The 26,711-nt window shown below is 32.9% G+C and overlaps 3 protein-coding genes and 1 non-coding gene across 5 annotated transcripts; 1 reads left to right on the plus strand and 3 right to left on the minus strand.

Moving 5' to 3' along the window:
* Window positions 1-8,215: 8,215 nt before the first annotated feature.
* On the minus strand, window positions 8,216-8,524 carry LOC132048631 (uncharacterized). The gene has a single exon (XM_059439338.1). It carries the CDS (start codon window positions 8,522-8,524, stop codon window positions 8,216-8,218), a length of 309 nt encoding a protein of 102 aa, XP_059295321.1.
* A 3,309-nt stretch (window positions 8,525-11,833) lies between these two features.
* TRNAF-GAA (transfer RNA phenylalanine (anticodon GAA)) lies at window positions 11,834-11,907 on the minus strand. The gene has a single exon. It is a non-coding gene; the product is annotated as a tRNA-Phe (tRNA).
* A 724-nt stretch (window positions 11,908-12,631) lies between these two features.
* On the minus strand, window positions 12,632-17,069 carry LOC132049455 (probable uridine nucleosidase 1). Of its 2 annotated transcripts, none has more exons than XM_059440268.1 (9): window positions 16,792-17,068; window positions 14,943-15,058; window positions 14,791-14,850; window positions 14,217-14,399; window positions 14,024-14,128; window positions 13,514-13,610; window positions 13,293-13,400; window positions 13,025-13,160; window positions 12,632-12,940 (listed from the first exon to the last, which is right to left on the minus strand). In XM_059440268.1, the coding sequence occupies exons 1-9, from the start codon at window positions 16,889-16,891 to the stop codon at window positions 12,832-12,834; spliced, it is 1,014 nt and encodes a 337-aa protein (XP_059296251.1). In that variant the 5' UTR covers window positions 16,892-17,068; the 3' UTR covers window positions 12,632-12,831. The 2 variants fall into 2 exon arrangements, with proteins under 2 accessions (XP_059296251.1, XP_059296252.1); XM_059440269.1 differs by having other exon boundaries at window positions 12,760-12,959; window positions 16,792-17,069.
* Window positions 17,070-24,964: 7,895 nt separating this feature from the next.
* On the plus strand, window positions 24,965-26,594 carry LOC132049456 (anthocyanidin 3-O-glucosyltransferase-like). The gene has a single exon (XM_059440270.1). It carries the CDS (start codon window positions 25,068-25,070, stop codon window positions 26,412-26,414), a length of 1,347 nt encoding a protein of 448 aa, XP_059296253.1. The 5' UTR covers window positions 24,965-25,067; the 3' UTR covers window positions 26,415-26,594.
* Window positions 26,595-26,711: the final 117 nt, after the last annotated feature.

Here is a 26,711-nt window from a genome sequence, read left to right on the forward strand (position 1 = left end):
AAAATTGAATGTTTACTAAATATAGAAAGGTTTCATTCTTTTTGGGACTGACTAAAAAGGAAAAAGTGTCATATAAATTGGGACGGAAGGAGTATTTTATTTGGATACTGCTATTTAATCTGTATTCACTTTGTAAACTTTTTTTTACGAGTAATCATTTCAAAACAATTTCAGATATGCAGTGTTTTAACGTTAGTTTGACAAAGTAACTTCGGATAAAAGTGTCTGAAGTTATATAAGGCTGAAATTCAGTCATTTCTACATGACTACTGCAGTTCAGCTAAGTTCAGCCACAGACGACCAAAATTCAGGAAAATGACTTAATTTTAGTCATATGAAACTTAAAACACCGCATATCTAAAGTTATTCCGAAGTGGATAGACTTATAAATCTGTATGCACTACGAATATAGCTTAAATGGTGATCTTAAAATCGGATATCCGTGCGCTTCAGCCTTCCTCAGGTCAGCTTTATATAAGAGAGAATACATTAGCCCAATACCACTGGAAGTTACTTTTTAAACAAAAAAGGCCCATGTTACTTGTTTTGTTGAGTGGTAAAAGTTACATACTCCGTACTTTTGTATTCCAATGTATCAGTGAGAGTTCATTTAACAGTGAATTTAATTAGTTTTGTCAACCGTTTTAAGAAACTTATTCATGAGTCGATTTTAGGTTAAAACCAAAATAAAACTAATCTAGTCCGTTTTTAAAATTATTAAAACTAAATCAAACCAAATATAATACATATTCATCGGTTTGGTTGTAGCCAGTTTGGTTCGGTTTGGGTCGAAAATCGGTTTTTAAGAAAATTAACGGTATTTCTCTCTTTTATGTTTTTTTCTCTACAATTAGGAGAGAATTTTCTATCCGTTTCCTACTTATAATTCGTTATTACGCTTTTCTTGCATTATGGAGAAAATATTTTAAGATTTATGATTTTAATTAAGTGAATAAAGTTTATAAGAAATACAAAAAATAAATCTAGGTAAATCCCATCTAGTTGTTTCTTTGACTAAATGAGTGTGAATTTATGGATTTTTTTTTAAAATCGGCTTACAGTATAAAATTCATTAGCCTATTAGAGATACATAAAATTTTGCGTAAAAAGTATATAAATTATTTAAAAGTATTTGTAAAAAATAATATATTTTATATATATAATTATAAAAATTATGTATAAAATTTGTCGGTTCGGTTTGCTTTTAATAAAACTAAAACCAAACCAAATATTATTGATTTTTAAAAATTCAAAACAAAATCAAACCTAATCCAAATAAAATATCATTTTATTTACTCGATTTGATTTTTTTTTTTAGTTTGGATCGATTTTTAATCAAACAGTGCACCTCCCCCACCCCCAAATTGTTAAATTACAATAATTGACGCAAATTTTTACACGTTTTACATGCTGAAACAGCTGGTAAACGTCAAGTGTAGTTTATCCATCACATCACTCACAAAAATGTTGGCCACTGACAACTGTGGCAATTTGTCAAGTCCAGTTTTTTGGGATATTTTATGTGACTCAGCACAGTAAATTTCCTAAAGCCAAATGATCATTAGCAACATTGTCTGCCATAATCAGGATTCAATTAGCTAGAAGATAAAATAATGACCAAGGTGAGCACTAGCTATCTATGACCCCAACTTACACCATTATTATTCATGTTCCTGATTTGAAACTTGATGCAATACGATTTGTTTCCTTTTTAATAAGGCCAAACTCATTGACAGCCACATGTGATCGTCCGGATTTTTCACCTGAACACCTCAAATTATCCTTGGTCCATTTAGACACCTAAGGTAAGATTTCACTGTGTCATTTAGACACTTTTTACATAATCAGCCAAATATGTAAAATGTGTGTAACACACTGGCCAATGACGTGACAAAATGACAAATTAAGTTACGACATGTGACGTTTGATCAAATAATAATATTAAAAATAAATTTTGAAAAAAAAATAATATTTCGAAAAAGAAACAAAGTCCCTACGCACCCAACCACATTATACACACACCCCTAAATAATTACAAAAAAAAAAGGGGGGTTTCTCCTCCATACCCCTCCTTTTCCATCGTCTTTTCCGTCCACACCCCCCCCCTCTATTGCGAGAGAAGAACGCAGGGGGGGGGGGGGGGGGACAGTGAAGTTTCTTGTTTTTTTTTGTGCAATTGTTAGTCTTTGATGAAATCTTGCTTTTATGTTCGTACCCATCTGCAAATTTATTCGGGTTTTCAGTGATAAAGATTAAAAAGGAATTTTTAGGGTTGAAGAGTTTGCCCTTTTCCCAAAAGATTAAAAAAAGAATCTTGTTTTTTAGTTCACTTAATTTGTTTTTAGTGTTTTATGCAAATTATGCGTAAGAATATTTTCATACAAAGCACTGAATGAGAAATGAATTGACAACATTGAATTAATCAATCTGAGAACATTAAGAACAAAATCAATTACCAATTTGGTGTTTTTAAGAATCCAAACGAAGCAAATGTTGAAATGGAATTTTGGTAGATTGATTATTAGGTGTAGCAGTAGTGGTGGTGGAAATGGCAGCAATGGCGATGGTAACAGATTTGAGTCGAATCCGATCTCCATTAAAGGAGTACACTTGGTGATGGTAGAGAAAAAGAATGAAGAAGAAATTAAAAGAGAAAGAAAATCTGTTTTTTGGGCTCTTCACGCACCTATTTGGTGTGCAATTCACCCAAGTTGTCAGGTCAGCAAAAAATGTCTAAATAACACAGCCGAACAAGGGTTACTTGAGGTATTCAGGAAAAATCCGGACGATCACAGGTGGCTGTCGATTGATTTGGCCTTTTAATAATGTTATGTGACTCAACTGACAGAAAAACAACATTAATAGTGATACATTGCTTGGGGATACATGCTCCACAGAAAATGTATTAAGAATCTTTCTCAGCCTTCATAATTTCAGTCAATTCAGGATTTAAGTTATATATATTCGGACAATATTAAGAATTTATACACGATTAATTTACATTTAATCAGCTATAACATGTTATTACTCCTTTTAGATTAACATATAAGTTGCAGGTTGAGTTTATGATGGTATAAATTCTATATATTTTCGGTGCACAAAACTTAATTAGTCGGTTAAAACAAGTCTTCGCATCACAAAGGAACTAATCTCGGTGACTTAGTGCTCAAATAGATTTTGTGAAAATAAGATAAAAGCATAAATTAAAAAGAGTTGAGTTCCAAAATTTAGTATTTTCTCCAACTAAATTATGTGAATCCTAGAATTTTCCATAGCTTTGCTAGAATGTGTTCCACCATATTAACCTCCCAGTAATTATGGTGCGCTTGTGGTCGATCCATTGCCTCAAGTAGGAACCTACAATCTTTCAAACATCTGTAAATACAGTGCATTTTGTGAAGCTTTCAACTCATAACTAATGAACAACGCACTATATCTTAGTAAATAGATAAACTTCAAGTTAAAAAAAGGTTCTAAACGATTACAGCGAATAATTGATTAAAAAAAAAAAAAAAAAAAAAAAACAATGCATTTCTTTCATAAGTACTGTAAAAATGATAAGAGTAGGAGACGAACTACATAAATAAGGTCCATAATATATCAACATATTTTTATGGTACTTGGAGGACGTTCGTATATAAAATACTATCTCAATTTTCAATTTTTGAAGATAAATATGGATCAATTTGAAAAAGTACCAAATACATTAATGTAATTGTTAGGGGTCGTTTGGTACGCAAACTAAATTATCCCGGATTATAATCCCGGGACTAATTTATCCCATATGGGAGATGGGATAAAATAATCCCAAGGTCAGTTGAATAAGGTGGGATATCCCATCCTTAAATTTGAGCTTCATTTTATACTCTGTTTGGTGGAAGGTATAAATTTATCCCGAAATAAATTTATACTTTCTACCAAACATGGTACAAAATTAATATCAAAATTAATCTTTGGGATATCCCAGCTTATACCGTGCACCAAACGAGTTACGGTATTAGCCAAGAGCATGGTTAAAGGCTACTGTGACCCATGCACTTGCGGGCTATAAACCTAATAAAGGCATTGGGCCTAAAGTTGTAGGACCAGGCTAAAGGCCCAAAACATATTCCACTCAAACAAAGCATTTTTTTTTTGCGGGGAAAGGACACAAATGGCCACTGGGCCATAAATAATCTCACATGCTGACCCATCTATTCTCAAACCCAAAAATTAGCCCATAAACTATTTCCATCCGCTAGCCAAAATCTGTAGCAAGTCTTTTGTGGCGACTTTAAAAAGTCGCCACTAAAAGTTTTAGTCGCCACAAAAGATTTAAAAAGTCGCCACTAAAAGCCCAGATGCTTTTAAAAATAAAAATAAAAAGACTTTTTGTGGCGCGACTAAAAGTCGCCACTAAAGGGCTGCTAAAGAAAAATCAGGCGTGGCAACTAAAAAAATCGTCACTAAAGGTTAAACATCCCAAAACATGTATAATATGTGTATATTTAGTAAGAAATATCCCAAAAAACTCTGAGGCAGTTTTTGTATATAATATGTATCATTTGTGTATAAAAATATGTATCAGTACCTATCTGTAATGTATAGAAACTGTATAAAATATGAATCACTGAGGTATGTATCATTTTTGTATATAATCTGTATCATTTATGTATATAATGTGTATTATAGAATAGAAAATGGTATCGCTTTTTTATATAATATGTATCATTTTTATATAGAAAGTGTATATATAATTCCAACACGTGTATATAAACTGTATCAGTCTTGTATAGAAAGTGTATTATACGTATAAAAAATGTATCATAGAAACCTTATCATTGTGGTATATAATATGTATCACGATTTTATATGTAAAAAATAATATCATATCATTATTGTATAATATGTGTATAATAAATGTATAATTAACGTATAATTTATGTATAATTAATTCCAGCATATGTATATAAACTGTATCATTCTTGTATATAAAGTGTATATATAATTCCAACATATATATATATATATATATATATATATATATATATATATATATATATATATATATATATATATATAAATGTATCATTCTTGTATATACTTACTAAATATACACATATTATACATATTTTGGGATATTTCTTACTAAATATACACATATTATACATGTTTTGGGATATTTAACCTTTAGTGGAGATTTTGAAATTTTTAAGCCCTTCCGAGTCAAAAAAAATTTTAAAAAAAAAAAAAAAAAAATTCGCAAGGCACTAAAAAGCCTGATTTTATCGTATAAAAGTTGCCCGTTAAAAGTAGCATATATACTTATGCCGATGGGGGCATTTTATATCTTTATGCTACAACCAAATGCGACGTTTTTGCAACTATTGATGCAACTTAATTTTCCCACACCCAAGAAAAGCCTCTTTATTTTGAAATCACAAAAGGATTGTGGTACGAGTTGTTGGGGTACACTAGAAGAATTGGCAAGATGAAATCACATGGATCTCACGCATTGCTAGACACGAAATGGCATTATTTTGGGTTTGGAGAAAGGAACCTACTCGCATTTCAAAATACCATTTTGGATAGACTGCAGAGAGATTAATTTGGGCTTCAAATGGCGTAGAGCTCGCTATGAATTGCTATCCCTAGCTAAGTGTAGTTGATTCCAAATATTGGTCGTTGTTTTTTAATGTAATAGTTGCTCCTAGTTTGACTTATACAAGTTAGTGAGACACACCATGTACAGTTGTCAACTTTTTCCCTTTTTTGGATGGAATAAAATAGACTTTCTTGCCTTATAAGGCCCGGCCTTTAATTTTTGTCCTTCAAGTTATGCGGATGGTCTTTAATTTTTGTCCTTGGGTTAAAAAATTGGCCGAAAATCCAAGCAAGGGGCATTTAAAGACCACAAATATGAAGGGCAAAATTTAAAGACCACAAATTTGAGTGGCAAAATTTAAAGACCACCCCGAAACGAAGGGCAATCCGTGCAAAAAAATGTTTTTTGCACGGATTGTTCTTCAAAGGCCCTGGCCTTTAATTTTTGTCCCTCAAATTGCTGGTCTTTAATTTTTGTCCTTGGGTTAAAAAATTGGCCGAAAATACTCCGAAGTTCTGGGTTAGAACCCCGCTCAGTCAAAAAAAAAAAATCGCAAGGTAAGGCTTCACGAAAAGTATGCCTTATAAGGCAATTTTTTTTTTAACTCTGCTGGAACCCGAATAGACCTAATTTTGCAACGAAACCCTGCCTTGCCTTTTTTTTTCTTTTTTTTCTTTTTGACTGAGCCGAGATTCGAACCTAGAACTTCAGGGTATTTTAGGCAAAGGACAAAAATTAAAGACCACCCCCGAATAAGGGGAATCGTGCAAATTGCCCTCAAACCAGATCTGTCATCATTTCTAGGAACTTTTATCCATTTTGTTTATGCGGAATGCCCTTCAAAGGCACTGGTCTTTATTTTTTCCCCTCAAATTGGTGGTCTTTAATTTTTGCCCTTTGCTAAAAACCCCTTGGTTCCAGGTTCAAACCCCTGCTTAGTAAAAAAAAAAATTAAAAAAAAATCTCAAGGTAGAGTTTGGATTCGCAAAGCTGAGTTTCGCCTCAAACTCTACTTGATCTCAAACTCTGCCTTCAGGTATAAGGCAAAACTCTCCCTTAAGGTAGAGGTTTGCATTAAGGCAATTTTTTTTTTTTAATTCAGTTGAAATTTTGCAAAACTTTGCCTTAAGGCCTAGCTTTTGCCCGAATGAAACTCTGCTTTGCGATTTTTTTTTTGTTGTTGTTGTGATTGAGCCAGGGTTTGAACCCAAGACCTCGGGGTATTAGACGAAAGACAAAAATTAAAGACCAGCAATTTGAGGGACAAAAATTAAAGACAAAATGCCTTTGAAGGGGAATCGTGCAAATGACCCACTTTTATCCAGCCTATAACCAAATTTCAGTATAATCATATTTCTTTTTTGTAGGATTTGCATCCGGTAGCCAATTTTACATGTGTATTTAAGTTATAATTAATTTTTCTAAGTATTTAATTAACTTGTAGTCAATATTGACAAACTTTAGATATTTGTTAGTGCTCCACCACTTCTTTCGCCTTACTTCAGACATTTAGGTGGTCGTATTGACAGCCATAACTATGTACATGGGCATATGCATATGTCTACCTGATGATGTATTTTCTTTCTATAATAGGCAATGTAAGTCTCATAGCTACTATGGGCATGAGGTATGACTTATCTCTTTAGTTCTAGATAACTCTCTAAAAAATAATTTTTCCGTACAAATGTTAGTCGATGATGAAACTCGTAGGCAGCTTACAGTTTCATTAAATTAATACTAATATTATCAATTTCATGGGGAAAAAAGCAAAGGTCTAAATGTGATTGCATCATGTCGGACAATTGCATTTATAAAAAAAAATTGAAATTCATGAATTAAGAATCTCTTATTCAAACGAGTTGATTTTATATTGAGGACTGATTGACAACATGCTTTTAAACTTTCAAATGTTACAATTCAAAGACATTTTAGAATTTGGCAACTTAAGTTATATTTTGTATATTACAACGTTCAAATATATATGTGGTCGAAATACTATTTTCATGATGAACAGAATGACTAACATACTGTTTTCTACTAACTCGAAGTTACAACATGATTAAATACAACTTCAATAACGATTTCTACATGTTCACCCAAGATGAGGTTTCACTATATATGGATTCATCTCTACTATATGTGTGTATAGAATCCATCAAATTCAGCGCATCCATGTAAAGGTCTACTCCACTAATTTTATATTAACAATTATATATCTTTAACGTACGAATTTGTGCCATCAATCATTTTTCACTGGTAGAAAGTGAAAGTATAAGACCTTTCTTCTCCTAAAATCAACTGACATGCATTGTCGTACTTTCATATCTTCGTCCCAATGTCTTGTCTTTAGGTTATACTTGTATACTCTATTTTATATGAATTGATCAAATTAATATTATATAATATCTTCACTAAAGAGACATGCACTAATAATAACAGATAAAATGAACTCTAAAAGAGAATAAGAAAAAAGAAATAGAGGCCTGTCCAAAAGGTTCATGCCAGTACTGAACCTAGTAAAATTTCTTATAAAATCAACAAAAAGGAAATTAAATTACAGAGATGAGCTCATGCATATTAAACAAACATCAAGATATAAATAACAAACAAAAACTACATATTTTTTTCTTTTTACAGAAACTTGAAAGGAGTAATCTTGATAACTAAGCCAGGGAAAACATCATCAGGATCATGAATATGTGGATTCTCTTCAACAATAAAAGGATCTCCACACTTTTCACTTATTGTATGCAATGTTTCCCCTTCTCTCACCATATGTATCTCATCACATGCCCGCTTCATCCCTTGCTTCATTTGCACTATGAATTGATCACTCTCACTGGACTCACAGCAACTCAATACCAACATCATTGCCAAGAACAATGCACAATACCATGAAATCGTCTCGGCGAAGACTGTAGATGAATGAACAGTAGACATTATGGCTAGAAATAAATAATAATGATGTTTGTTTTTGTAATTCTTGAAAATGTTGTAATATTGAAGGTATTTGTAGGGTTTATGTAAGAGGATTAGGAAGGAGGTGTTTGTTTGTTTAAATGGAGTTGAAGTAGTTGTAGGTGGAGTGGGTAATGTGAAATTGTTGGGAGTTGAAAGGGTTCATTCAAGGGGTGTGGAGGGGTAGGCACTGTCAGGAAAGAAATTGAAATAATGTATGAGATGATGAAAGGGAAAATATTACGTTTGTTCAACTGTTTTTTCTCCCCAATATAAGTTAGAACTATACATTTCAAATATTTGTCAAACCAAAGAAAGTGAAGTGAAAAAGTTGTCTTTAATTTGGTGGTGCAAGTTAATATAACAAAGTCAAACAATAAGCAGCAACGCAACTTATAGGTTTGACTTTGTTCTCTTCCCGCTTTTGCCTTTATTGTCTAGAGTACTCCCTCTCTGGAATAGATGATTTTTGTGGGCGTGACATACCCATTAAGAAATCTAATTAATGACATTAATCAAATGGTCATTTCACAGAATTAGCCTATATCTTTCCCTAAACTTTTCTTAAAGGTTGAAAAAGTGAGTGTGTTGAGATTAGGAAAAACTATTAAAAAGAAGGATAACTTTGTAAAAATTTAATTAATAACCTCTTGCTGTCTTGCACTTTGAAAAATTCACTTATTTGGATAAAAAAAAATATCTCAAAAATTCATTTATTTTGAAATGGAGGGTAGTAATAAAAAAGCTCCTCCTCGAGGATACAATTCAGGAGAAATTAAGAGGTTCTAATATTTGAGGAGAATTAAGACTAAGTTCCTAATTAACATAAAAATCTTGACCTTTTTTGGAATATTTAATGTTATATATTTCCTTCATTTCACTTTATTCGTCATTATTTGACTTAACACAAATTTTAGTATAAACTGTGGTGTGTGGTAGGTCAACAAGTTCCTTTCTCACTGAGTTCTTTGACCGTTACCGCTACTTGACTTTTTCTTTTCTCCTTTACTAGACTTGGTTGTGTTTGCGATGTGCGATTTACTTATTTATTTATATAAAACCATTTGACATTTGAAATCTAATGACCCTACTAATTTATGTTCGGGTTACGTAGGCTCATAGGGGGAGGCGGGCGTTATTACTAAAAGTTTTTCAGAGCTTTAATTCGGAATCTCGAGTGAACGATGGAGTAATCTTATCCATCCTGCCATATCCTTGGGCGGTGAATGCGCTACTTTTTAAAGAACATAATTCTATTATTGTTTGATAAATTTCCACAAATGCTTTATGACAATCAATTTAACTGCATAAACTGAAATTTACTAAATATTTTAAGCTCTCTACCTTTTTACTATCCTGAAACTTGGCTTATGTGTGTTCTCTTTTGTCTATTTTGGCTAAATAGAGAATTAACAAGGGGTTGCTGGGAAGAATAACTTATTGTGAAGTATGAGAAAGTAAAATTCACATCTGTTTTTGAACTTTGCTTGTTAATTGGAAAAGAAAATCAAAATTTGCACGTAATTATCCCGGAGGTAACCATGAAAATAAAGGTAAACTCCCTAGTTTGAAACTTTCAGATGGACATTGTTATTTGATTAATATATTTACGACTCTAAGTTTCTTGATTTTCTTAAAAAGATTCTAATCATTTGTCGTCTATCAATTTTAAACAACTCATTTCTTTCTTAACTCATATCTTAACAAACAAAGGTCTTTTATTTATGGGAGAAACTAATGACTTTGCAAGGACTAAATTCTTTTATAAGAAAGTGCGTTAAGAGGTTATTATCGTGTTCCGGGGTGGCTCGAACATAAGGCCAATAAAGCAATCGCTAGGGGCCTTAACTTTTATGGGGCCCCATTTTTCCTTAAAGATGTATATTATATACTCCCTGCGTTCAATTTATGGGAACCTGTTTGACTGGGCATGGAGTTTGAAAAAGGAGACAAGACTTTTAAACTTAAGGTGTTAGATGAGTCACATATATTTAGTGTGGCTATAAATGATTGCATAAAGGTAAATTATTTCAAAATAAAGGAAAAGAGTCATTCTTTTTTACACGGACTAATAAGGAAATAGGTACATATAAATTGAAATAGAGGGAGTATATAACTGTTGCCTCAGGCGAAAGAAGTTTTTCAAAATTAAAATTGATAAAATCTTATCTAAGATCAACAATGTCTCAAGATAGATTGAACAAATTAGCTATATTATCAATTGAAGAAGAATTGTTAGAACAAATCAATTATAAAACAGTAATTAATCACTTCGCATCTAAAAAAGCTAGAAAAATTGACTTTGAAAAAAATACATATGACTATCTTTCTTTTAAAAAAGAATATGGCCTCTCTCTGAAGTTTAGCTTTAGGCCTCCGATGTTGTTGAAATGACCCTGTCGTGTTCTTCGTATTTCATTTTAAGCTTCTTGAAAATGCAATTAGGTAATAATGATATGTTATGTTTCCAAAAGATAATTTTTTTTATTTTTTTTTAAATTCTATAGGCATTAGCCTTTTCTTTAGGTAAGATTTCAACTTGCGACATGCTGCCTAGAAGTATATTTAGAAATTTGATCCAAAATATAATGCTGGTGATGTATCTATATAGTATAACATTCGTAGGGATCTAGTAGCTTAGTTTGTTGGCTACCTGAATTTTCACCTTGTTGGTGAGGGTTCGAATTCCCACGTTGTAATCCCCTCCCCCATTTCCCCTTCGCCTACCTCCTATGTAATAATAAATAAATAAATAAAAATTAAAAAAAATATAGTGTAGTCGCAAAGTTTTTGACATTACGTGTTTTTTTTTTTCACCCCTCCTCCAGGAGCTCCCCTTTTTGTTTCTTGGTGACTCGAACCCATAACCTTCGGATTGGAGGTAGAGGGTGCTTACCTCTCGTCAATATTAAGTGTCTGGTTTAAATGACTAACTTTTATTCTCATTTTCCCCAAACCAATCTTTTCTTCTTTTCCTATTACCGTTACCTATTTCTTTTTGATAATGTAGACTTTATTTATTTATTGTCCCGGCGTAACCGGCGTGTTCATCATTACATCAGATCGATAAGTTCAGTTTCACTCCTTCAAATGTCCTTTTATCTTCCTATTCCATTCTTCCTATCCTACAGGAAAGAAAGCTCAACGCGCACAAAGCGAAGGTAGGCCTTCTTTTCTTTCAATACTAGCTAGTAGTGAAGACTCTTCTTGCTCACCTTTCTGGGAGAGTTTCCTCTTTCACTTTCATTTCGAAATCCGGCTCGCTCCCGGCTACGGTTTGGACCTTTCGCCTGCTTAGAAGTGGATTCGAACCACTGACACAAGGATTTTCAGTCCTTTGCTCTAACCAGCTGAGCTACCTGAACCACTTTCCTAAAGTCTGTCTTTCACCGGCCTATTTGTACCTAGCTACAATCTCTTCCCTTATAAAAGAAAAAAGGGCCCCTCGGCCAATCGTCACTCGACAACTCGAAAGCGGATCAGTACAAAACCATGTGATCTGTACTTGTTTACGTATTGCCCCTTAGGCCTAGGGCTTCGTCGTACCCTGCTTACTCCTCTTTCACTTTCACTGGCTTCTACTTGTCTTTTTTTTATTGGCTTAGAATTCCTAACATAGCAAGCTTACGCAGTAGTAGACACTTTCCTAACAGCACATTGACTTAAAACATCATTACTTAGTTCTTGCATTACAAAAAATGGAGGATTCAACAAAAACTTGGGTTGATGAAGATCTGCAGGTCCTAGTTTTGCTTGATGAGATCTTCTACATACATCATAACTACACACAGGTTTTTTGTCAATTCATGTTTCAGAATTATAAGAGCTAACTACATTTATTAAAATCTGATTTTCTGTTCAGAAAGCGTCTATAAATTAAGACCAATGATTAACGAGTTGACTGCCTGAATGGTCACTCAATTTGTGATAGGTGGCCATCAAAGTCATCTATCTTTTCTTAATATCCCAAAAATCATCTTACTTTATACCTAATTAACCTCCATAGTCACACTTCCCATCACAAGTCTATTAAAGAAAGTTAATGAGCAATGGAAGATCATTAAGTCAAGACTTTTCATCATCAATATACTGGACAAACTCTTTTACTTTCATCAACATAAACACGTGTACATGGGCATCTTATGCCCAAATTTCATCACAGAATACAGCTTAAATAAGCCCTCTAGATAGAAGGATGAAATATTCAGAAGTTTAAATGCTGTGAGAAATCAGAAAATGCATTGCTCAATTTCAAGAATATTTTAGCTATGACACAAGGATGAAAATATTCATGGTTTCATTAAAGTTTTCTTTATATAATTCAGAACTTCATCCGCATCAACTGTCCACGCAACTGAAACTGGAGAACACTCTGTCCACGGATTGCTCGTATTCCACCTACATAATAAGATTTATCCTTATAATCCAAAGAATAAAATCAGACTCTAATTTGCATGAAATGATCAGTTTACGAATGCTTACTTCTTTAGGCCTTGGTCCAAGAGCGTGTGACCAACGCAAATGCCTTGTGTCTCAACCCTCACAACGCCTTTCTTGTACGTGAAGAGGTCAGGTCGAACTAGTGCCACAAACGTGACAGGATCATGAGGAAAAACTCCTGAAAGTTAAAAAAGTGAGCTCAGAATTATTAAAGCGGGGTATCAAGTAATAATGGTTAAGAATGATACGAGCGAAGGTGGGATTAAGAACATATTTTTGTGTCCAAAAACAAAGTAAGAACAGAAGATACCATATACGCCATCTGACTCTACATGAAAATCTCGGTAAAATTTGCACATGTTGCACAAAAACTTAGCATGTTTTCCTTTGGATTGCCTCAGTTCATCAAGGTCAGCGTCTAAAACAAGACAAATAGAAAAATATGAAATCTGAACTGACAAATGAACTACTTAAACACTTAAAAGTGGAAAAATTGGAAGAGTCTGGAAATTTTTGGTCCTGAACAAGCACCTGTCATTTTGACTTGTGTGGTAATGTTGATACCAACAACATCAATATTTGCTCCTGAGGTAAACACAATATCTGCAGCCTCTGGATCACCATGTATCTGCATCGTCAGAAATCTTTCTAAATGAATTAATCGAATCATGCAAGCACTTCCAATGGCACAAAGATCAACCTCAGTAGAAAATACTAACTACTCTTTCTCACAGACAAAGTGTTTGTACATGACAAAAGTATTAACCACAGAAAGATGAAACGACTCCAACCGATAATTCATTAAGTATTCTCCAAATATAATGCTTAAACAGTCCACGTTATTCTCAAATTATAAGGAGACTAGTTACAGTACTAAGCTGAAAATGCGCTGGAGGAAAAAAAAAATCATTTTGAAATAGTACTAAGCAGAGATATTAGGGGGCCAAACAACTACCAAGCATACATGCACATTGTCAATATCAATGTATCTTTAAACTGATTTCTATGAAGTCAAACCAAAAGGAAAAGAAGATCACGCACATTTGCTTCTGCAGCAGGATTAACATTTCCCAAAGCAAAAAAGGAACCGCCAAGTATTACCACCCTCTTCACCTTGCTTGCAAAGTTTGAGTCCCTCTTAACAGCCTAAACCGAAACATAACAATAAAAAATGTCACCAAATGCAAGCAATCAGAACGCGAAAACTAAGAAAATTTTGAGATGTACAACTCACCAAGGCTAGATTTGTAAGTGGTCCTAATGCAAGTATAGATACTTCACCAGGATATTCGGATACTTTATCCACCAGAAATTCAGATGCAGATTTCTCAATTTTTTTAGAATTTGGAGAAGGTAAGAATAAGTTGCCTATTCCATCTGAACCATGAACAAAGTCTGCAACACATGGCTCCCCTCTCTACATAATAATATCCAATTCAGGTGACACTTGCAAAAAATAAGGACAACAAGAAGAAGCCCAGTATAATCCCACCATGTGGGGTCTGGGGAGGGTAGAGTGTACGCAGACCTAACCCCCACCTTGAAAGGTAGGGCGGCTGTTTCCGAAAGACCCTCGGCTCAAGAGAGAAAAAGAGAGGAAAACAAGGAAAACAAGACAAAAGGTCAGATAGGGCCAAGCATACCGAAAACAATATGAAAACAAGGAATAAACAAAAGCGAGAAAGTCATGGAAGAACAGTCCGGAAAGAAAGGAGCATTAACTACTATAGATAAATAATATAACCAAAGTACACGGCCCAACAAAACCGGCTTACTTAAGCTTTTGCAATTATACATAAACCTAATACCTTCAAAGATTCAAGGCTACCCTCCGCCACTGGGATATCTGGAAATTCTGCAGTCTCACACTATCCTTTTGCAAATTAAAAAAAGTGACTGATCAAGAGTTTGTTCTCAAGACATAAAAATGCTGAAATTATAGATAAATGAAAACACATACCAAAACTAATGCATTTCGTGTAGCATTTTTTGTAGTAGCATTTCCAAATATTGTAGTTAAGCCTAGTATCTCAACTTCTGGAGTCTGGAATGCCATTAATATCGCCATGCTGTCATCTAGATATATAAAAAGACTCAATCAGATCAATGAGAATTTGTCTTGAAAATGACAGAGGCTTCACATTCATACAGTGGACAAGTTATTCTCCACATTTTAAAGAATAGAAAAGAAAAGAGTATTTTGAAAGTTTTGTAGTTAGGTATCTTCTAAGATATATTAAGAAGGCATTTAGTTTCGACTTTCTACATCTCAGAGAGTTGTTTGGCTTGACAAGAAAAAGATAATACAAAAAAGTATCTTCCAGCTTTCAAATCCCCCACATGGATGCTCCCAAAAATGCTTCTTCCAAATTAAGAAGATCATCAAGAAAGGAAGAAAAAAAAGTGCAAACTCTGTCTTAATAAGAACGAAAGGATACACTCAAGACCTTGCCTTCTTATTGTTTCTGGAGAAGGAAGAAACGGAAAATACAGAATTCAAGGGGCATATCCTTAAGTAAAACAATATTTTCTCTTTTTATGGCCTCTTTCTCTGATCTAGTGGCACTATCCCGGAGTGTTTTTTCTGCTAGGTTCCAAGGTTTAAACTAGTGTCTGTTTGTTGCTTGGCCTCACAATCTACTTTTTACTTCCAATAGATGATAGCCATAAATCTTGATGCTCTTGCAGTTCTTTTTTTCAATAAAGATCTTGATGCTCTCCATAACATTGAAGTCAAACAGTTTCTAGTATTGAATACTGAGTGAAATTACAGGATGGAACATTAGGACTGCAAATAATAGTGATGAATAAGGTCATCAAAGTTAGCAAACAAGAACTTCTCCTAAAATTGTTTAGCAAACAAGAACTTCTCCTAAAATTGTTGCCAAACAATTACAGAAAACATAAACAACAGTTAGTCAAAAGAGTTATAAATATGATGTCTCAGCCAATTCTGGTAATTGGCTATATCTCTGCAGTATATCTTTTCTTATGAAGGCAAAGCACATCTCATTACAGAGAAATTATCAAATGTTTGATACTAAATAAGAAAATAAATGAATGTTCTTGCAGTGTTAACTATTTCAAGCATCTCTTTAAGTTAGCAGAGAGGATTAAAGATAAAAAAACTCATAGATCCCCACAAGATGTGAACTGATCATCTCTATATCAGAAAATCTCATGAAAAGATATTTTGTTTAACCATAAACAAACTAATATACTTTACACCTAAAATTATCAAGGCACATGATCCAAAAAACAACTCCTCATAATATGCTACTATTCTAAGTCAACTTTAGATTTTCATCCCTATCTGTCTTTGTATCAAATCTCCTAGGATACATGAACTAAATCCCATAACATTAAAACACAGAAAAAGATACTGCATTCATATAAGAACTCCTATAACCAAACAAAGATCTATTTTCATGACAGTAGTGTTCGGGCCAGCTCACATTCACTTTAAGTAATCTACTATTAAACCATCAACCACTGGAGTAGGTATAAGAGGCGGATCCAAGATTTGAAGTTTATGAGTTCTAAACATGGGATCCAACTTCGAACCCATAGCTCGTTTTAGTTATTGTGTTTACAACTAAATAATTTTACATATTTAATGGATTTTCTAATGCAAATAGTGTACCTAATATTTTAGCTTCGCCCCGGCGGATGGGCTCATACTGAATGTTGTGGAGTACATAAAATGATCCCAAATATGTCATTTTTCATTAAAGAAAATTGAATCCCAGTTGCAAGGAAACTAAAATTTGCTCTTAAAATGCTAAAGAACACACAAAGAGAAATCTTACCAATGCCAGGATCAGTATCTATGATGATTTTTTCACGTTTTTTAGCAAGAGAATCGTTTGGAGCCACCAACCCATCAGGCAAACTACCAGAAATAGACATATTTAATTTGTCTTATAGACTCAAAGACTACAAAGAAAGATTGAAAATCAAAAGAAAAAACCGAAGGAAAGTTTGAGAAATATGTAATCTTGGTGCTTCCAGAGAATGAAAGTGCAATAAGCAAATATACTAGTCAGCTTTGACGATGTGCTAAATTTTCTTTTACTCTATTGTTTCGATTTACGTGTTGTGTTCAATATGCTCAAATATAGGATTGGAATATAGTGCGTAGACAAGTGGCTTATTTTTATTGTCCTAATTTCATTCGCTTTGTCATATTTTGATGGAGACCTTTTGCGATAATCTCAAGGGCCATTGTATTGTTTTTTTATTGTACATAGCTCAACTAATTAGATTCTCCAATAATAAATTTACCAAGAGGATAAAGTGCTCTCTATCGAGATGTTTTTTATTCCCAAGGCTCGATCTAAAACAAGGGATGATAGATCATATTCATATAATTTATACAATTTTGTGGTAGTATTATTGTATTCATTGATTTGATAATGAGTATGATTTAATATAAGTTGTCTCATATAAGTCGTCTGATATGGTTTGGTCTGTTTATATTCTTAGGCAATTCTAACACAATAAGTTAATCTTTAGGTTAAGTTAGGTTCAAAGTCAATTTTATTATATAGTGTCAGAGTCAAATTCATATCAATTCTTGGATTGCCCGACGTTAAACATCCATTTTATGTTATCAACACTCCAATTGACAGCTTTGGGCATGCATGGATTGTTAAGTTGTCTCACATCAGTTGTGGGGTGTGATTTTTCTCTCGTTATACTGTCTTTGACAGATCTCACATCATGAGTTAGCTTTAGATCGAGTAGGTCCAACGTATATTTATTTACATAGTATCACCGTCAAATTCATTTTAATTCCTGATTTACTCAATATTAGGCCCCATATTGTGTTATCAACACTTCAGATAGCAGGCATGGACATTTAAGAGTTGTTATTTTATCTCCTGTCATATGTGGATATGAATTTTGTCGCCTGATATGCCCTGAGCAATCCCCATCTCTCATGAGTTAATTTTTGTAGTTGAATTAGACTGATTTGCTTCTTTAAATTTTCTATAATTTTCTCTTCATACAATTAATTATATAGTCACAAAGAGCTAATAATATGTATTACTATAATTTAATTAAGTGAAACTATGAGAAGTAAAGTGTGGGAACCCCAGGTTCTTAAAGTATTTGTTAAAAATAGAAATTATAAATTTTTTATTTGAAAAATCAAAGAAGAATTGAGTAGGCTAATTAAAAGTTCTCAACATGTAAGTTAAAGTACGCTTCCTCGCAAAGCATGTCAACATGTTCTTTCAAGTACTATTCCTTAATCAATTAAAAAGTAAATTGAAAAAAAAATACATAACTTAATCAAGTTGGTAATTAAAATTTGATATAGAAAACTTAACTATTACTAATGCTAAGCTTGAGGAATAAGGGACATAGATTATTATTAGCAACTAGCAAGCACATGGGCTTAGACTTGAAGCTGGACAAATTATTTTTAATTGGGCAAAGGTGCAAGTATATCTTTCAATTTTATGATTTAGAGCAGATATACCTTTCGGTACAAAAGTGGTGTATATATATCCCTGCAGTTAAAACTTAGTGCAAATATATCCTTACCTTTACAAAATGGTGCAAATATAGCTAACGGGATTTTTTTAAAAAAAATCATTTAGGTTATTTTTTAATTAAAAAAAATGTCACGTGACTTTAAAAATAAGTCTACCCATTTTTTATTAAGTAGAAATGCTTTTCTAAAGCCACATAGTAATTTTTTTTCTAGTGGGTCGGGTCAGGTTCGTTTAAAAAAAATATCTTCGTGACTTTAAAAAATAAGTCTAGCCATTTTTTTAAACTAACCTAGAAAAATTACATGTTTTTAAAAAATGGTCTACTTAAAAAAATAGGTAGACTTTTTTATAAAGTCATGTGGAATTTTTTTAATTAAAAAATAACCTAAATGATTTTGAAAAAAAAAATCCTGTTAGCAAAAAAGATATATTTGCACCATTTTCAGAATGGTAGGAGATATTTGCACCATTTATAGCTAGTGATATATATATACCACTTTTGTAATTTATGATATCTACTCTAAATTGAAAGTTGAGGGTTATATTTGCACTTTTGCCTTTTTTATTTATCCACTCATAATTGGATGGATAGGTTGTGCCATATGAGTGGTTTAATTTTCCATGCGTGGGTGCACGTTCTATTTTTTTTTTTCAACCACAAAAAAAAAAAAAAAAAAAAAAAAACCTCTTCATTTAGGTGAAAGGTTCAAAATTGGCCTTGTAATTTGTGAATGGAGACACGTGTAGATACTGATAGAGTGATTACACAGATAAAATATTATTTTGTAATTAGGATAGATACAATTAGACAATCCAAAAAGGCTATTGGGTGTGGTTGACTGATACAGCAATTCTTTTTAAAGGTAAAGACTCGTTGAAGGCTTGATTCTCATGGCACCTTTCCCGGGAGGTGGTCATCAGGTTAGATGCTCTTTAGGTGTATTTGGTTTTTGTTTGTTAATGATAATATTTATATTTGTTACCAAAAAGCAAATAAATTATGAAATGGTTTACTTTAGCCCTCCGTTTAGAGTATTCATGCAGCATAAACAGTTGTAGAACTCTATTTAAACTAATTGACTGCTCTGACGATCCAAAGGCCATCGATTTAAAAAAAAAAAAAAAAAAATATTGTTGGTGATGAAGTTGACATATATTCTTAATTTTTTAATATAAATTAACAAAACCATGCAAGTTCACTAATTTAATGGTAGGTAAGGAAAAAATATGCTTATAGCAATCCAGAGGAATCTGAATAAAGCAACCAATTTATTAGTTTATCTTTTGATTCCTTTATAGGTATCACTTTATATATACTGTTTTTTGTCTGAGTGGAAGAATGATTTGATGTCAAATAAATTTGATTATTGGAGAACTCTAAAGAATGGAATCTGGATATGTACATATGACTGCTGAACAAAGTTGCTGGATATGTAACGTGTGCATAGAAATTATCGCTATATGTAATTTAACCTAATTGTAAATGATAAAATATTCAAAATAAATTTTAAAATATCGAATAATTGCATAAATAACCAATGTTTTGGCTAAAAAGAACTTGTAACTTCTCAGCTTTAATTGAAAAACAAATAATGTCCTGCAGTTTTAGATTTCACAAATGAATCTTCAAGATACTTGTCACTTATGGAGTTTGAAAATTCAAAACAGTAATTAGATTTCAATGACGGACAGAAAAGTGGCTAGTGGCGCTATCTTGACAATGTTAGCCGGTCAGTCAAGTTAATTACTAGTCCAGGCCGCTCATGATTGTGGCTTGTGGCTGTAGAAGGTGATGAACTAGCACCAGCTCATATGTGGGCCAAGCCGAGCAGTCCATTGTAGTTGTGGTTTTGGCCTAGTTATGGGCTGTCATTAACAGGCTAGGGGTCATTCGCACCTATTTCAGGGTGGCTTTAATTATTGTCCTCAAATTTGTGATCTTTAATTTTTAGGGAAAACATTACTGAATACCCCTAAACTATTTTTGCTTCTATCCTCGCCGGCTGAAAATTTTTACTCGACATACCTCTTGGCCAAACCCTTTCCTCTGTGATATCATCGCAGTAAATTTATATATCACGAGAGCATCATGGAGGACTAAGGGAAGGATCGAAACAATCTTACATAATCTTTTTCAAGTATATTTAGATACAATGGTCCGAGAGTATCTCATTGAAGGGAGCTGAATCCTTCGCATGATACCATCACCGTATATGTATATAAGACGATAGTATCATAGAGGTTTTTTTCGAAAAAAATGTGTCATTTTTAAGAAATGACAATAATCATTCATAATACTGTCTCGGTATATTTATATACCATGATGGTATCATGGAGGACTAAGAGAATGACTGAAGCATCTTCCATGATACCATTTCAGTATATTCATATGCCATGTTGGTATCATAATTGGGGGCATCTCGGGTAAATAGTTTTAATTTTTTCTCGAGGTACGAACGTAATGGGGGTATGGGCGGGTAAATTTTTTTATTTGAGGGGACATGCATGATCTTTCCCCTAATTTTTACCCTTTAGCATATTCGGCACACATAATTTAAATTTCGCAAGGCATAGTTTACGTTTAACTTTGGCATATGTATCATAACATACTCATGAATTATGCAGGGCAAGGCAAAACTTCCAACATTCAACGTAATCTAAAAAACGACATAGTTTTAAATTTCGTTTGGAATAGTTTACGTTTAACTTCGGGCATATGTATCGTAACATCCACACAAATTATACCGGATAAGGCAAAACATTCAACACTCAGTATAATCTGAAAAACACCACAAAACTTATGCCACATAACTTAATTCCTACAAAATTTATGCCGAGCAAAACAAAAGTTCGGCTTCTAAGGATACAAATGTTACAAAAATTATGACTTGAGCAAGTCTGAATATTTTCATTACATAAGTAGCATGAGACCAAAATTAAAACCACAGATATAAGGGACAAAAATTAAAGACCAGTGCGTTTAAAGGAAATAACCCGCCCACTTGCCAAATTTAATTGGGAAAGCGGAGCAAAAAGGATATATAAGACTCATATAGCCAGGGGCGAATTTGTGTGTAAATTTTGGGTCACGTGAACACATGGTCACTCGACTAATCTCGATATATTATGTGTATAATTTTGAAAATATATCTAATATTAACTAAGTGAACACATTGTCATAATAGGTTGAGTGGAGCACTGGTCAAAGGTTATCTTTATATTCTCAAGGTCACAGGTTCAATCTCCAGCTTGGGAAGCTTTTTTAATTTTTGCTATTATTTTCTAAAGCTACCTTTTTACCTTCCTTTTTATATTATTACTCAAGTAAAAAAGTACTCCATACATGCCAAAAGATTGTCCTCTTTTTTTTTAATACTTGTCCCAAAAGATTGTCCCCTTTCTATATTTAGAAACAATTTAAGTTTATGAGATGATTTACAAATACACAAATATCTAAAACTTGTTTTGGACCACCACATTTAAAAAGTCTTCACTTTATTTTTAAACTTTATCGAAGTCAAGAGACAATCTTTTTGGGATGGAGGGATATTTTTACTTAATATTGCATCATATACTTTTCTTTGCTTTATTTACAATTATACCAAGTCCCAAAAAAAAAAAAAAAAAAAAAAGCTCCATGGCTGCACTGCAACGATGAACTCATGAGTCATGACAATCAAGAAACTTAGAAACCCATAGTTGATAGCTAAGCTGCAAGCCAGCAATGAACCCATCAAAATCCATCAAGTAAACTTAAAGTCCCAAGTTTCAAAAGGCAAAATCTATTCTCCATTGCCATATTTATTCTCTATAATAATATTATTCTCTAATCCCAAAACAAAATATCTCAGAACAACAAGGTGTCCAGTAAGTCTTGAATTCGAATTTCGAACACCCTTTTAGTCTTTTTATTGATTTTTGAATTTGGGTTTCTAAATTTTATTGGTTTTTTTTTGAGTTTTTGAATTTTGGGGTTTTTGGGTTTTGACTTTTGAAAGCTTATTTTCTTGGTTCTTTTGAATTTTGGGGTTTATGGGTTTTAAGGAATTTGACAAATTTTCATTTTTAGGTTGGAGTCATCATTTTGTTTCGAAGGAGAAGTACCATTTGCATTGCGGCCGTAAAGTTTTGGACCTCTTGGATCGTATTTGCACTAAATTTTGAGCTCGATAGACGGTAATGAATACTACTCTATAATTTTGAATGCGAAAGGGGTGTGATTCCTCTAATTTATTATAAATGTGGAAGGGTGTGATTCACTTATATTTGAATGCGAAAGGGGTGTAATTCCTCTATTTTATTATAAATTTGGAAGGGTGTGATTCCCTTATTTTTGAATGCGAAAGGGGTGTGATTCCTCTATTTTATTACAAATTTAGAAGGGGGGTGTGATTCCCTTATTTTTGAATGCGAAAGGGGTGTGATTCCTCTATATTATTACAAATTTGGAAGGGTGCGATACCCTTAATTAATTATCGTTTGCTCGGGAAGTCGATGTCCCCATAAAAAATTATATCTTACCTTAAAGCAATGGTGAACCCATCATCATGAAATTCTGGATTCGCCTCTGCATATAGGTTGGTTAGATCCATATGAGTAGCTTATTTTAACTAGTTAGAGATTGAAGAACTATTGTTTTTGATGTACATTTTTGCAAATATTTCTTTTGTTTTGCATTTAATATTTTGCATATCTATCCACTCAAATTTGTCCCTTAAAATAAATATCACATATACATAAAAGAAATGATGCCAAATCTTTTGAAACATCCCAAAATAGGAGGACTGCTCGTAACAATTGAAACAGGTGCAGTATTTTGATTTCAAAATTAAAATCTTCGATAAAAGAAAATCATTTTTTCTTATAATCTGACAATTGAGAAGCTAAAGCCAAAAGTAATCCAAACAAAAACTTTTCAAATACGAACTTATTTAACAAATGAACAAGACTTATTAATGCAAACATGAGATCATTTTACTTTCTACGCCCGTGCTAATTATTACTCACTCCGATTCAATATACTCCTATGTAACATAATTTAAATTGACACAACATTTAAGAAAAAAATAAAAACTTAAAATTTAGTCTTAAGTATATTATATCATTAGTGTAAATATAAAACTTTAAAATTTATGATGATATATTATACGTAACATTTATGTGATTATAAAAGTTTATAATTAAAAATAAAATAATCAATATATAGTTAATTGTTTCAAATTTAAAAGTATGTCCACTTTTTTCTGGAACAGATTAAACTTTCTAGACAGGTTCACGTACATTTTTGTCATCCATGCATGTTATTTGCGGTCAAAATGTTTACACGAAAAAAGAAAAATCAAAGAATTGACGTTATTTTAAATTATGGCAGCCAAGTTTCCACGTCCAAATGAGTAACATGTAGAGCCTTAATTTGTGTTTGCGAAATCTACCTTTCATCCAACCTAATAGCTCACATTGAGCCTATATCTACCGTTAGTCCTACCTAGCTAAAATTCATGGCAATGTGGTTAAGTGGACCCATCAAATAAAGGTGAATCTTTACTCTTATACCAAATAAATTTAATCTTTTATGATTAAGTAAGCTAATAAAGTGCAAAAAATGCATTAATTAATTATAATAAACTCCAAAGGCGAATTTAGAATTTAAGGTGCCGTTTGGCCATAAATATCAAAAACAAATTCACTTTTTTTGGAATTTTTGAAGTTGGAGTTGGAGTTGGAGTTGTGTTTGGCCATAGTTTTTGAAATTGTAGTTTTTGGTGAAATGTAGTGTAAAAAAGTGAAAAAAAATTGAAAAACAAGTTTTTCTTATTTTTAGTATTCTAATCACAACCCGGAGTTGTATTTCGAATATTTATGGCCAAACGCCTAAAAGTAAAAAAAGTGAAAAAAATTTCTGGAAAAAAGTGAATAATTTTTATGGCCAAATAGCTACTAAGTTCTATAGACTCAATCTTTAAGATTTTTAATATGAACTCAGCGATACAACACTTCATTTTGCCCCTGGTGAACTCCTTAAGTTATACTCATAATTCTCATTGGGTAAACTATTTTTTAGATTGAGTTAAACTCAAGATCTATATATTTTCTTGACATACTAATAGGGATAGACTCATACTTATTCTTGATCTGATTTTCTTAATATTGAAGCCTCATATTATATTGTTCATGCTTCATATATTTGACATTGAGCGTTCTGGCCTGCTGGGGGTTGTTAATAAAGTCTTGCATTTGTTAAGTGGTAGATTCTTATCTTTTATATATTCTGAATAATTCTCACCTCATGAGTTAGTTTTTGATCAATTAATGATCAATTAAGTTACACGTATCTACACCCACCTTTCAAAAAACAAAATCCCCATGCGTCAACCCCCAACATAATGGTAGGTCATCGGTAGTATCCTCAACCCCACTAAGAAATTAAAGTACACAACTATCTTTAACCCCCAACAATAAAGGATACCAACTAGTCATCTTGCCCACCCCAGATGAGAACCTATTAGTACAAAACTGCATAAATAAACTCGAAAAAAGCCTAAACCAACACTTAACAAACTTTAGAGAAGAAGAACAAAAGAATGACTACTACTCAACTTCACATCGCACTCCTTGCTTTCCCTTTTGGCAGCCATGCAGCTCCCTTACTCACACTTGTCCAAAAACTCTCTCCATTTTTACCATCAGACACAATTTTTTCCTTCTTCAACACATCACAATCCAACACCTCAATCTTCTCTAAATCTTCAAAACCAGACAACCTCAAAATCTACAATGTTTGGGATGGTGTCAAAGAAGGAAACGCCACCCCATTTGGTCGTGAAGCCATTGAACTCTTCATACAATCAACTCCTAATAATTTTCTTAAGTCCATGAAAGAGGCAGAGGAGGAAACAGGGGTAAAATTTTCTTGCATTTTTAGTGATGCATTCTTGTGGTTTTCTTGTGAATTGGCTGGGAAAATGAATGTCCCTTGGATTGCTTTTTGGACTGCTGGTTCTTGTTCTTTATCAGTTCATTTGTACACCGATTTAATTCGATCCAACGAAGGAACATTATCAAAAATCCCAGGATTCTTGTCAAGTTTAAGGATGAGTGACATGCCACCAGAAGTTGTAGCAGAGAGTTTAGAGGGTCCAATGCCATCTATGCTATACAACATGGCATTAAATTTGCACAAAGCAGATGGTGTTGTACTTAATTCTTTTGAAGAACTGGATCCAATAATCAACAAAGACCTCAAATCCAAGATCCAAAAGGTACTCAGCATTGGCCCTTTAGTTCTACAATCATCAAAAATGGTACACTTAGATGCTAATTCTGATGAAAGTGGATGCATCAAATGGCTAGAGAAGCAAAATGAAAAATCAGTAGTGTATCTTAGCTTTGGTACTGTCACAACATTACCCCCTAATGAAATTGTGGCAATAGCAGAAGCACTAGAAGCCAAAAGGGTACCTTTTATTTGGTCATTAAGAGACAATGGGGTTAAAATTTTGCCTAAAGGGTTTCTTGAAAGAACAGAAGAATTTGGGAAAATAGTTTCTTGGGCACCCCAATTGGAAATCTTGGAACATTCATCTATTGGTGTTTTTGTGACACATTGTGGATGGAATTCTATTTTGGAAGGCATATCATATGGTGTGCCTATGATTTGTAGGCCTTTTTTTGGTGACCAGAAACTGAATAGTAGAATGGTGGAAAGTGTTTGGCAAATTGGTTTGCAAATTGAAGGTGGGACTTTCACCAAAAGTGGAACAATGAATGCATTGGATACATTTTTCAATGAGGAAAAAGGGAAGGTATTAAGGCAAAATGTTAAAAGGCTAAAAGAAAAAGCATTAGAAGCTGTGAAATCAGATAATGGGAGTTCAACTGAAAATTTCAAGGTTCTAGTGGAGCTAGTTAAATGTCACAAGGCCACTTAATTGTATTAGTATGTTATAATTGCAGTATGTTATAATTGTAATATGTGACTGTGTTATTAGCTGGAATTTGCTTCAGTCTATTGTAGAATAAATTCTTCTTGTAGTCTCCTATGTTATTGACTAAATTTTGTGATGTAATCCTTAGTGTGTGATATAAAATTTTATATATATATGGTATGATATTTATGTTCTGGTGACTCCAAGTAATTATAATGATAACCAGTAATGTTAGGCTCATTCATGCAATAACAATGAACAAATTGAATTAAAGAACGTGAAATCGGAAAGTGTTAAACA

This window comes from Lycium ferocissimum, chromosome 3, assembly GCF_029784015.1.
Source record: "Lycium ferocissimum isolate CSIRO_LF1 chromosome 3, AGI_CSIRO_Lferr_CH_V1, whole genome shotgun sequence".
Classification (NCBI taxonomy): domain Eukaryota; kingdom Viridiplantae; phylum Streptophyta; class Magnoliopsida; order Solanales; family Solanaceae; genus Lycium; species Lycium ferocissimum.